The 13,382-nt window shown below is 52.0% G+C and overlaps 1 protein-coding gene and 1 non-coding gene across 2 annotated transcripts in view; both read right to left on the bottom strand.

Annotated features, from left to right (window-relative positions):
• Window positions 1–12,937, bottom strand: part of MPV17 (mitochondrial inner membrane protein MPV17) — a 68,453-nt gene extending 55,516 nt beyond the window's left edge. Inside the window, exons 1-2 of the mRNA XM_063917095.1 lie at window positions 12,831–12,937; window positions 10,644–10,966 (exon numbers count right to left, since the gene is read on the bottom strand). Of these exons, the coding sequence (XP_063773165.1) occupies window positions 10,644–10,923 (280 nt within the window). The 5' untranslated portion in view covers window positions 10,924–10,966; window positions 12,831–12,937. The remainder of the gene's footprint in view (window positions 1–10,643; window positions 10,967–12,830) is intronic.
• Window positions 3,357–3,471, bottom strand: LOC134913509 (U5 spliceosomal RNA). Its single transcript, XR_010177257.1, has one exon. It is a non-coding gene; the product is annotated as a U5 spliceosomal RNA (small nuclear RNA).
• Window positions 12,938–13,382: the final 445 nt, after the last annotated feature.

The following is a 13,382-nucleotide window of genomic DNA, read 5'->3' as shown; positions in this document are numbered from 1 at the left end:
GCCCAAAGCTAGATGCTGATGGCGCCACCATTCATAACGTGTAAACGTGCACAAACGTGGAGCACTGAAGGCTATGTAGCCGCGTCGTAGACGCTCCACGACCCGCTGGGTCTGACATTCCCACAGAACCTGTGGGATGAGCTATTACTGACGTAGGCGATTGTAACTTAGCCTTAAAGTAAACCTGACTTGTAGACATTATTATCCAACTGGATAATATCTGCTGAGAAACTGGCTAAGCCCAGTTGGCAGCATCATAGAGAACAAACAACGTATCCGTATCACCTACTGTAGACGTTCGGGACATATATAAACGCGTAATGCGTGTACCACATTCAGAATTCTAGAATGTGCTTTCCACACAGGAAGCACTATTGGTGTGAAGAATACGAAAGCGGAATTAGTCCGAAGATCTGCTTTGTCATGAGAAAACTCAAATACGGTGGCTTAGAATACAAGGCACCCAAATATGAAAACACAACCCTTGCCGAAGCCAAGGCTAGAAGACAAATGTTTTCCAAAGTGATAAACTTAATTCCCCTTTGTTGTAAGGGTTCAAATATGAAAACTGTAAGAAATCTGAACCCAACCTCAAGCCACCTGGCGCTGTAGGTTGGATAAATAGAGTCTGAACTTTGATGACACCTTGTAGAAAGGTGTGTACAGACGCAATAGAGACGCAATAGAGGCAAACATCTTTGAAAATAAGTTTACCATACAGATACCTGCACACTCAGTGCAGATAAACGCAGTTTTCCATCCCACCCCGTTTACCAGAATAATACGGGTAACGTGAAGGATGATGTTGGAAACTTCCGAGCTTTACCACCTATGTACGCATATGAAATTTTGTAATAATGAGCTGCCTTAAGCGGCTCGTAACATGGTTGGTATAACCGTTACTGTAATGCTCTATTTCTTACGAGGGCGGTATGAACTCTCACCGCGTCAACCGCAGCTACGGTACATAGGTAATAGGTACATATGAATTATGGGTAAAAGAACGTTCCCTGATGTAACAGGTTGGACGTATTATGAGCGCCAAGATCGTGTGCAAGTATTCCTTGGATATTCGAGAAGCAAACTCTCGGAACCCATGAGAGATCACTAGTATGACTGTGACGTGTTACGATCCGTTTTGGCAACGGAGAGAGAGAGAGAGAGCAGCGGAAAAAAATGGTGGAGTTAGATACACGATGCTGAATCACCCCATGAATGTGAGAGACTCCACCGCCACTGCCCCTGTTACACATACTAAGCTTTTGTAATTGTGGCGAGATGCCATCATGTATACCTGAGGGTAACCTTCTTCTGTGGACTCACATAGGAAACACCTGTGGATTTAATGTCCAGATTTCAGGATCTAAATCCTGACGAGTGAGATCATCTGTGTGACAGATGTCCACTCACGGAATGAACGTAGTTGACATTCTCACATAATGGTGTTCTGAGCAATTGAGGATTTGAGTTACTTGCCGCATTGCCATGCGGCTTCTTGGTTCTCCCTGGTTATTGTGTATGCAACTGCCGTTGCCTTGTCTGACTGCCCCTGGTCAGACTGAAAGCGAAGCATGTATTGCATTGTAAAATGCACGGAGTTCCAGGACATTTATCGACAGCAATCTGTCGTGATCCGTTTTAGAACCTTTGTCGCTGATCTTGTTTAACTACAAATCCTGACCCTCTGCGACTCTCGTCCAGAGTATATACACCCTTGTCCCTCTGTGGGAAACGCGAGTGAAGGGGCGAACTAAATTGAAAACACATCTTTATTCTTAATAGGTGAATACACCAATGTACCGCTAGTGTGCGTGTTTTGCACTAATTACTAGATGTACATTTGTTCTTGCTGGTGTAGTAAGTAAAAGTCTTTGATTTACCGTATTTATAATCTTACCTAGGAATTGACATCGTTTAGACGGAATTAGATGCGATTGTTTTCGAACTTGATCTGCTACCGCAGTATACCTTAGTAGCGCAAGTTAGAGGAACTTTGTTGAGACAGAGTTCTTATGAGCAGATCATCTAAGGTAGAGAAACTCTGTTGAGACAGAGTTCTTATGTGAGATGAGCTATCATCCCCAACATAACTTTGGTAAATACCCGAGGCGATAAGCAACGGTAGACCTGAAATGGATAATGGTTGTGGCGATTTGCAAACGCTAGAACCTGTGAAGATCAAACCGGAATGGGTAAATACGCATTGTGAAGATCAAGTGCCATTATGCAACTTTGTGCTCCAATAAACAAATACTAACCGCAGAAAATTCATTTTCCCACTGCAGTAAGTGACCTGCTGATTGAGATTGCGACAGAGCCGTCTGGTTTTGCTCAAACCGAGGGAATATGTAACCCTGACTCTGTTGGTATACTACTGCTTGGCTTATAAAGACAGCTGAAACCCAGCAGAGACTAAATGGCAACCTGCCAAACCGGTCGACAGAGCCAGTATTGTCCTTTAATCTGTAAATAGCTGAGACATCCATGAATTGAAGTCTGGAAACCCCTCAAAAGTAACATGTAAAGACGCGCTTCCACAATTGGAAAAGAGGCCATCAAACCACTGGCTTGCTGACTGTAGCGTCCTGACGTTACAAGGCGTGACTGTTTTGTACAACCGCCTTTGAAAAAACTGAAGTCTAAAGGGATTAACCGCCGGTACCAGTATTCCGTTTTGATACTGGATGCGGTAATGGCTGAATATCAAATTTAGGACCAAACAAGCTCTGTCCTAGTCGTGCTGAACTAGCTACGATGAAAAACAGGCGTTAGTAGAAGCTTTACAGATATACTCTGCAGCCTCTTTTAACAGTGATCTCATAGCTTCCATACCTAGAGACTAATGACCCAAATCTTGGGTCTTTATAGAGTTTAACACACAGACGCATTTGCCAATGGCGGATCGCGTTATTTTGAAAACGATTAAATAGTGATCAAAGTCCACTAATTTTTTTTTTTTTTTTCTAAAAAAACAAATGGAGACCTTGACTCACTGGTTTTTAGCAATCTATGTTGTCAAAAACCCCGCACTATATAAGTGCTGGTGTAATGCACCCTTCTCACTTGTAGTTATTGTGTGAGATCTGCATTAACCCTGGTACCCAAAGGAACCTGGCCCTTTGAAAAGACTATCTTTAGTTATAGCAGGCGGAGTACTTCCGAGACTCCGATGTTACCGCTGTTTTAATTTGAATTGCCAATGCTTAACATAGGACCGTTAAAATTATTTTTAGTCTGCGCTAGAGCCTTACTAGCTATGCAGACTGACACCACAATAGGCAACAGACAAACACTTGCACTACTTATTGAAGTTCTTATGTGTCATATATATATTTTTGTTGCTGAAAAGCATATTAAGACCAGCCGTAGCCAGGCATCAAAAAATTATATGAAACTCATGGTTATTTCTCTCTACGGACATCTTTAGCAACAGGCGAAAGATTTATTAGATCTGAAGAGAAACCAGAGTATTCTTTATGTGAAAAGCAGTTCACATGTGCAATCCGAACTAAATTCCCACTAACACCCCTTTGCCTCTGGTGGCTTAGAGATGTAGGGCAGGAATGTTCTAGAATTATTGAAACCTGAACAAAAATTCCCACTAACACCCCTGCGCCCCCTTGTGGAGCAGAGGTGTATGGCCGGAATGTTCTGGAATTATAAACTGGAAGAAACTGTAATTAAAAATGGCCCCCCATGCCATGCATACACTGAAAAGCACAGGACCTGCTGCAGTGTTAATATATATAGACTTAATAGCCTATTATACAGGTAATATAGGCTTAATAGCCTATTAAAGTGTGATAATCACATTCCAGTTAATAGAACACTTATTACATTATATGGCAGCCTACAGAAAAACAGGAAGCATGCCATTCATACAATTAGAAACATATTTTAGGACATGATCTGTTAAAACTATGTCTTATTAACCCATGCAGCCTTGGTGCTGCTGCTATGGGTATTTACTCCCCCTCACCCCCGGTAGTCTCCCCCATGTTACCTGCAGCGGACGGGAGCGGGTGCAGGGAGAGCAGGGGAGCGCTGTGTATAGCGCCGGGGAGCCGTCCGGAAGAGCGGGCGGCGCCTTCATACATCAGTGTGCGGTGTCAGCGCTGGAAGAGCGGCCGGCGTCTGTGAGTGACGTGCGGCCGCTCTGTGCATCTTAGAAAGCGGGAACTTAGTTCTGGCTCGGGCGGCGCCTGTCCTACCTCGGTGCCGGGTAATCAGCGCTGTGAGAGCGGCCGGCGTCTCTGAGTGACGTGCGGCCGCTCTGAGCTTCTAGCGTAGTTAAGCGGGGCATATCAGCGGCGGCTTCAGCGGCGGCAAACACCCACACAGCAGTGCGGCAGCGTGAGCTGACCGCCCAGACACCCCACCATACCTTGCCGCATCTCCTGTAAGCTCCGTCCAGCATGTGACGGGGCTTTCATCCTGGCTGTGACGGAGCTTTCTGTCAGCTCCGTCCAGTGTCAGACCTTCCATAGCGGCTGTGCGTATGAGCTCCCCCTGCTGTGAAGCCGGACGGAGCTCCGTATGAGCAGGAGGCATTAACCCCTACATAGCGGGGCGGCAGCCTGCGCTGACCGCCCCGTTTCCCCAGCCTACCTTTCTGATCATGGCTGTGACGACTGCCATTCCATAACTCCTGGCTGTGACGGGGCTTTTTGTGACTCATGGCTGCAACGGGGCTTCTTTGTGTAAGCTCCTGTCAGCTCTGTAGTCTTGGCTGTGACGTCTATCTCCGTCCAGCTCCAGTCAGCTTCCAGTAATCTATGGCTGCGACGGCTTCTTTTGTGCAAGCCCGTCCAGCTTCCTAGTCCTGGCTGCTCTTTGTAGAAGCAGTGGGCTGTCTGTGGCTGTGAGGGTGCTCTTCGTGAGGACCGACACGCCATGCTGTCTGTGGCTGTGAGGGTGCTCTTTGTGAGGACCGACACGCCATGCGCTGCCCGTGCAGCGGCACTATCCCGGACCCATGTTTTTCCAGAAACTGGGAAGGGATGTGCTAAGTGTAAAAATAAAAATTAAAAATAAAAATTAAAAATCCAAGTGTGGCTATACCACAAGCCTTGTTCGTGCTGTGAGCACCGAAAAAACACTGAGAGAGTACACTGAGGTACTCGGGGATATGGAGGGGGGGGAGGGTCCTAAATTTAAATATTCAGTGCCCTTGTTCGGCCACGCCCGTCCATATCCCAAGAGTACTCCAGTGACCCCTAGTGGATGATAAAGAAATCACAAACAGGAAACATGTTAAAAAAGGCCACCATGCCAAGTTTACAGTTATAAACACAATGTAGGTGCAATACATGACTTTATAACCTGCATGGAATATAGACTGAATAGCCTAGTAATATAACTTATGCAGTAGAAACAATATGGCAGCCCAATCTACCTTCGCAGCAGCGCTGCCTCTCCACTCTACCTCTGAGCTCCGTGTAGCGCTGTGTCTCAGCGGGGAGCGGGTGCCGGGAAGCGGAGCACGCAATATATGCGGCCGTCGTTGAAGTGTGGCTGTGGTCGAAGCGGCGCTATTGTGAGCGGCGGGCGGCCTGTGTTCTCGGCGGGTGTGGGCGGGTCTGAGCCCCGTACAGCGCGGATGTAGCGGCTGGGCGGGCGGCCTGTGTGGTACAGCGCGCTGTTAGAACACTTTCCCCACACAGCGGGGCTGCAGCCTGCGCTGACCGCCCCGTTCCCCCCAGCATACCTTGTTTCCTGTAGGGAGGGCTGTGACGGGGCTTCTATCTGTAAGCTCCGTCCAGCTCTTGCAGCAGTCAGTGAGCTGCGTGTGGCTGTGAGGGTGCTCTTTGTGAGGACCGACACGCCATGCGCTGCCTTTGCGCAGCGGCACTATCCCGGACCCACGTTTTTAGTATAAACTGGGAAGGGATGTGCTTAAGTCGTAATACAAAAATAAAAATAAAAAAATATTCACTAAGTGTGGCAGCCCCACACCAGCCCTGTTGCTCCGACGAGCACAGAAAAAACACTGAGGTACTCTGGGAATATGGAGGGGAGGAGTGTTACTAATACTACTTTGAATATTCAGTGCCCTGTTCCTGCGAAGGCCATCCATATCCCCCAAGAGTACTCCAGTGACCCCTAGTGGATGAAAAAGAAATATGAAGTATATAAAGACCTGTCCCCAGCATGGCTCTCCCCGTCCCCTCTGCCTGGCAACCCACCCCCCTGTCCAGACACAGCCACCAATTCCTGTCCTCCGGCCTGGCTCCTCACTACCCTACCCAGACACAGCCACCCATTCCTGTCCTCCGGCCTGGCTCCTCACCCCCTACCCAGACACCGCCACCCATTCCTGTCCTCCTGCCTGGCTCCTCACCCCCCTGTCCAGACACAGCCACCCATTCCTGTCCTCCGGCCTGGCTCCTCACCCCCTACCCAGACACAGCCACCCATTCCTGTCCTCCTGCCTGGTCTCCCCACCCCCTGCCCAGACACAGCCATCCATTCCTGTCCTCCTGTCTGGTCTCCCCACCCCCTGTCCAGACACAGCCACCAATTCCTGTCCTCCTGCCAGGCTCTCCAACCCCCTGTCCAGACACAGCCACCCATTCCTGTCCTCCTGCCTGATCTCCCCGCCCCCTGTCCAGACACAGCCACCCATTCCTGTCCTCCTGCCTGGCTCCTCGCCCCATGCCCAGACACAGCCACCCATTCCTGTCCTCCTGCCTGGATCCCCACCCCTGCCCAGACACAGCCACCCATTCCTGTCCTCCTGCCTGGCAACCCACCCCCCTGTCCAGACACAGCCACCCATTCCTGTCCTCCTGCCTGGCTCCCCACCCCCCTGTCCAGACACAGCCACCCATTCCTGTCCTCCTGTCTGGCTCCTCACACCCTACCCAGACACAGCCACCCATTCCTGTCCTCCGGCCTGGCTCCTCACCCCCTACCCAGACACAGCCACCCATTCCTGTCCTCCGGCCTGGCTCCTCACCCCCTACCCAGACACAGCCACCCATTCCTGTCCTCCGGCCTGGCTCCTCACCCCCTACCCAGACACAGCCACCCATTCCTGTCCTCCTGCCTGGCTCCTCACCCCCTACCCAGACACAGCCACCAATTCCTGTCCTCCTGCCTGGTCTCCCTGCCCCCTGTCCAGACACAGCCACCCATGCCTGTCCTCCTGCCAGGCTCTCCAACCCCCTGTCCAGGCACAGCCACCCATTCCTGTCCTCCTGCCTGATCTCCCCACCCCCTGTCCAGACACAGCCACCCATTCCTGTCCTCTTGCCTGGCTCCTCGCCCCATGCCCAGACACAGCCACCCATTCTTGTCTTCCTGCCTGGCTCCTCGCCCCATGCCCAGATACAGACACCCATTCCTGTCCTCCTGCCTGGCTCCCCACCCCCCTGTCCAGACACAGCCACCCATTCCTGTCCTCCTGCCTGGCTCCCCACCCCCCTGTCCAGACACAGCCACCCATTCCTGTCCTCCGGCCTGGCTCCTCACCCCCTACCCAGACACAGCCACCCATTCCTGTCCTCCTGCCTGGCTCCTTGCCCCATGCCCAGACACAGCCACCCATTCCTGTCCTCCTGCCTGGCTCCTCACCCCCTACCCAGACACAGACACCAATTCCTGTCCTCCTGCCAGGCTCTCCAACCCCCTGTCCAGACACAGCCACCCATTCCTGTCCTCCTGCCTGGCTCCTCACCCCCTACCCAGACACAGCCACCCATTCCTGTCCTCCTGCCTGGCTCCTTGCCCCATGCCCAGACACAGCCACCCATTCCTGTCCTCCTGCCTGGCTCCTCACCCCCTACCCAGACACAGACACCAATTCCTGTCCTCCTGCCAGGCTCTCCAACCCCCTGTCCAGACACAGCCACCCATTCCTGTCCTCCTGCCTGGCTCCTCACCCCCTACCCAGACACAGCCACCCATTCCTGTCCTCCTGCCTGGCTCCTTGCCCCATGCCCAGACACAGCCACCCATTCCTGTCCTCCTGCCTGGCTCCTCACCCCCTACCCAGACACAGACACCAATTCCTGTCCTCCTGCCAGGCTCTCCAACCCCCTGCCCAGACACAGCCACCCATTCCTGTCCTCCTGCCTGGCTCTCCAACCCCCTGTCCAGACACAGCCACCCATTACTGTCCTCCGGCCTGGCTCCTCACCCCCTGCCCAGACACAGCCACCCATTACTGTCCTCCTGCCTGGCTCCCTGCACCCCTGTCCAGACACAGCCACCCATTCCTGTCCTCCTGCCTGGCTCCCCGCACCCCTGTCCAGACACAGCCACCCATTCCTATCCTCCTGCCTGGCTCCTCACCCCCTGCTCAGACACAGCCACCCATTCCTGTCCTCCTGCCTGGCTCCACACCCCCTGCCCAGACACAGACACCAATTCCTGTCCTCCTGCCAGGCTCTCCAACCCCCTGTCCAGACACAGCCACCCATTCCTGTCCTCCGGCCTGATCTCCCCCGCCCCCTGTCCAGACACAGCCACCCATTCCTGTCCTCCTGCCTGATCTCCCCGCCCCCTGTACAGACACAGCCACCCATTCCTGTCCTCCTGCCTTTCTCCTCGCCCCATGCCCAGACACAGCCACCCATACCTGTCCTCCTGCCTGATCTCCCCACCCCCTGCCCAGACACAGCCACCCATTCCTGTCCTTCTGCGTGGCTTCCCACCTCCTACCCAGACACAGCCACCCATTCCTGTCCTCCTGCCTGGCTCCTTGCCCCATGCCCAGACAAAGCCACCCATTCCTGTCCTCCTGCCTGGCTCCTCACCCCCTACCCAGACACAGCCACCAATTCCTGTCCTCCTGCCAGGCTCTCCAACCCCCTGTCCAGACACAGCCACCCATTCCTGTTCTCCTGCCTGGCTCCCCGCCCCCTGCCCAGGCACAGACACCCATTCCTGTCCTCCTGCCAGGCTCTCCAACCCCCTGCCCAGACACAGCCACCCATTACTGTCCTCCTGCCTGGCTCCTCACCCCCTGTCCAGACACAGCCACCCATTCCTGTCCTCCTGCCTGGCTCCCAGCACCCCTGTCCAGACACAGCCACCCATTCCTGTCCTCCTGCCTGGCTTCCCACCTCCTACCCAGACACAGCCACCCATTCCTGTTCTCCTGCCTGGCTCCCCGCCCCCTGCCCAGACACAGCCACCCATTCCTGTCCTCCTGCCTGGCTCCCCACCCCCTACCAAGACACAGACACCCATTACTGTCCTCCTGCCTGGCTCCTCACCCCCTGTCCAGACACAGCCACCCATTCCTGTCCTCCTGCCTGGCTCCCCGCACCCCTGTCCAGACACAGCCACCCATTCCCATCCTCCTGCCTGGCTCCCCGCACTCCTGTCCAGACACAGCCACCCATTCCTGTCCTCCTGCCTGGCTCCTCACCCCCTGTCCAGTCACAGCCACCCGTTCCTGTCCTCCTTCCTGGCTCCCCACCCCCTGCCCAGACACAGCCACCCATTCCTGTCCTCCTGACTGGCTTCCCACACCCTACCCAGATACAGCCACCCATTCCTGTCCTCCTGCGTGGCTCCCCACCCCCTGACCAGACACAGCCACCCATTCCTGTCCTCCTGCCTGGCTCCCCACCCCCTACCCAGACACAGCCACCCATTCCTGTCCTCCTTCCTGGCTTCCCACCCCCTGTCCAGACACAGCCACCCGTTCCTGTCCTCCTGCCTGGCTCCCCACCCCCGCCCAGACACAGCCACCCATTCCTGTCCTCCTGCCTGGCTCCCCGCTCCCTGCCCAAACAGAGCCACCCATACCTGACCTCCTGCGTGGCTCCCCACCCCCTGCCCAGACATAGCCACCCATTCCTGTCCTCCTGCCTGGCTCCCCGCACCCCTGTCCAGACATAGCCACCCATTCCTGTCCTCCTGCGTGGCTCCCCACCCCCTGTCCAGACACAGCCACCCATTCCTGTCCTCCTGCCTGGCTCCCCACCCCCTACCCAGACACAGCCACCCATTCCTGTCCTCCTGGCTGGCTCCCCGCACCCCTGTCCAGACACAGCCACCCATTCCTGTCCTCCTGCCTGGCTCCCCGCACCCCTGCCCAGACAAAGCCACCCATTCCTGTCCTCCTGCCTGGCTCCTCACCCCCTGTCCAGACACAGCCACCCATTCCTGTCCTCCTGCCTGGCTCCCCGCACCCCTGCCCAGACACAGCCACCCATTCCTGTCCTCCTGCCTGGCTCCTTACCTCCTGTCCAGACACAGCCACCCATTCCTGTTCTCCTGCCTGGCTCCCCACCCCCGCCCAGACACAGCCACCCATACCTGTCCTCCTGCCTGGCTCCTCGCCCCCTGCTCAGACACAGCCACCTGTTCCTGTCCTCCTGCCTGGCTCCCCGCCCACTGCCCAGGCACAGCCACCCACTCCTGTCCTCCTACCTGGCTCCTCGCCCCATGCCCAGACACAGCCACCCATTCCTGTCCTCCTGCCTGGCTCCACACCCCCTACCCAGACACAACCACCCATTCCTGTCCTCCTGCCTGGCTCCGCACCCCCTACCCAGACACAGCCACCCATTCCTGTCCTCCTGCCTGGCTCCCCACCCCCTACCCAGACACAGACACCCATTCCTCCCCATCCATCCTCTTGCAGCACTCAGCAGACTCCCGATAAGTAGATGTAGGTGGCTACTGACCCAGAGAAGGCGGCCGCTCTGAATGTCCCATCGTCACACTCTCCTGAGAGTCTGGGAGAGAGAGTCTCCTGTGGCAACTCATGGGCCGAGCTGCGGACCCAATGGGGGAATTTAGTAAGTGGAGTCCCTTCGTTACCGGAGACGGCACAGCCTCCTTCTGACGGTCCACCATGGACGGGTAAGTGGCATTTGCTGGGGGAGGAGCATTCTCCTCATCTCTCCGCTGCACCATGACCTCTGCCGTGGCCGTCTCGCAGTTATCAGAGACAGACTGGTCCATTAACGTCACAGACTCTCCCTACGTTCCCCGGTCATACTGAGCTCTAGTGGGAGAGAGAGAGAGTTGGGTTATCCCCAGTGTGAAGGGGCAGCGAGACATCCAGAGATAGCAGCACACAGTACAGGGATAATACACACACAGTACAGGGATAATACACACACAGTACAGGGATAGTACACACACAGTACAGGGATAGTACACACACAGTACAGGGATAATACACACACAGTACAGGGATAGTACACACAGTATAGGGATAATACACACACAGTACAGGGATAATACACACAGTACAGGGATAATACACACACAGTACAGGGATAATACACACACAGTATAGGGATAATACACACACAGTACAGGGATAATACACACACAGTACAGGGATAATACACACACAGTACAGGGATAATACACACACAGTACAGGGATAATACACACAGTATAAGGATAATACACACAGTGCAGGGATAAAACACACAGTACAGGGATAATACACACACAGTATAGGGATAATACACACACAGTACAGGGATAATACACACACAGTACAGGGATAATACACACACAGTACAGGGATAATACACACAGCATAAGGATAATACACAGCATAAGGATAATACACACAGCATAAGGATAATACACACAGTACAGGGATAATACACACACAGTACAGGGATAATACACACACAGTACAGGGATAATACACACACAGTACAGGGATAATACACACACAGTACAGGGATAATACACACACAGTACAGGGATAATACACACAGTATAGGGATAGTACACACAGTATAGGGATAGTACACACACAGCATAAGGATAATACACACAGCATAAGGATAATACACACAGTACATGGATAATACACACAGTATAGGGATAATACACACACAGTACAGGGATAATACACACAGTACAGGGATAATACACACACAGTATAGGGATAGTACACACAGTATAGGGATAATACACACAGTATAGGGATAATACACACAGTATAGGGATAATACACACAGTATAGGGATAATACACACAGTACAGGGATAATACACACACAGTACAGGGATAATACACGCACAGTACAGGGATAATACACGCACAGTACAGGGATAATACACGCACAGTACAGGGATAATACACACAGTATAGGGATAGTACACACAGTATAGGGATAGTACACACAGTATAGGGATAGTACACACAGTAGGAATAATACACACAGTACAGGGATAATACACACAGTACAGGGATAATACACACAGTATAGGGATAGTACACACAGTATAGGGATAATACACACAGTATAAGGATAATACACACAGTATAGGGATAGTACACACAGTATAAGGATAATACACACAGTATAGGGATAATACACAGTACAGGGATAATACACACAGTATAGGGATAATACACACAGTATAAGGATAATACACACAGTATAAGGATAATACACACAGTATAGGGATAATACACACAGTATAAGGATAATACACACAGTACAGGGATAATACACACAGTATAAGGATAATACACACAGTACAGGGATAATACACACAGTATAAGGATAATACACACAGTATAAGGATAATACACACAGTACAGGGATAATACACACAGTATAGGGATAATACACACAGTATAGGGATAATACACACAGTATAAGGATAATACACACAGTACAGGGATAATACACACAGTATAGGGATAATACACACAGTATAAGGATAATACACACAGTACAGGGATAATACACACAGTATAGGGATAATACACACAGTATAAGGATAATACACACAGTACAGGGATAATACACACAGTATAGGGATAATACACACAGTATAAGGATAATACACACAGTATAAGGATAATACACATAGTTTAGGGATAATACACACATGACAGTCTCAGGATCACATCTCAGGCTCAGACGTCTATACTCGGAGACGGACGCTGCTGAATGACGTCAGAGTCGGAGACATCCGGGGACTCAGAGTGTGTGATCTCCGTAAACTCGCTTTTTGGTAACTGTGTGTCTGCAGCTGCCGGAGCCCAGAGCCGCCATCTTACCGTAGCCTGGAGCCGCCATCTTATCGTAGCCTCGAGCCTCTATGTATACCTATCCCAACGGCTGCAGTGCAGCTTATCATATCTCTCTCTCCCTCTCCCTCCCTATATCCTACTGTCCCTGTATTATATCCCTGTATTATCCCTATATCCTACTGTCCCTGTATTATATCCCTGTATTATCCCTGTATCCTACTGTCCCTGTATTATCCCTCTATCCTACTGTCCCTGTATTATATACCTGTATTATCCCCATATCCTACTGTCCCTGTATTATATCCCTGTATTATCCCTATATCCTACTGTCCCTGTATTATATCCCTGTATTATCCCTATATCCTACTGTCCCTGTATTATATCCCTGTATTATCCCTCTATCCTAC

The sequence above is a fragment of the Pseudophryne corroboree genome, chromosome 4 (assembly GCF_028390025.1).
Source record: "Pseudophryne corroboree isolate aPseCor3 chromosome 4, aPseCor3.hap2, whole genome shotgun sequence".
In the NCBI taxonomy this organism is placed as follows: Eukaryota; Metazoa; Chordata; class Amphibia; order Anura; family Myobatrachidae; genus Pseudophryne; species Pseudophryne corroboree.
Note: the sequence above shows the minus strand (reverse complement) of the source record. Positions and strands in the feature narration are given on the sequence as shown.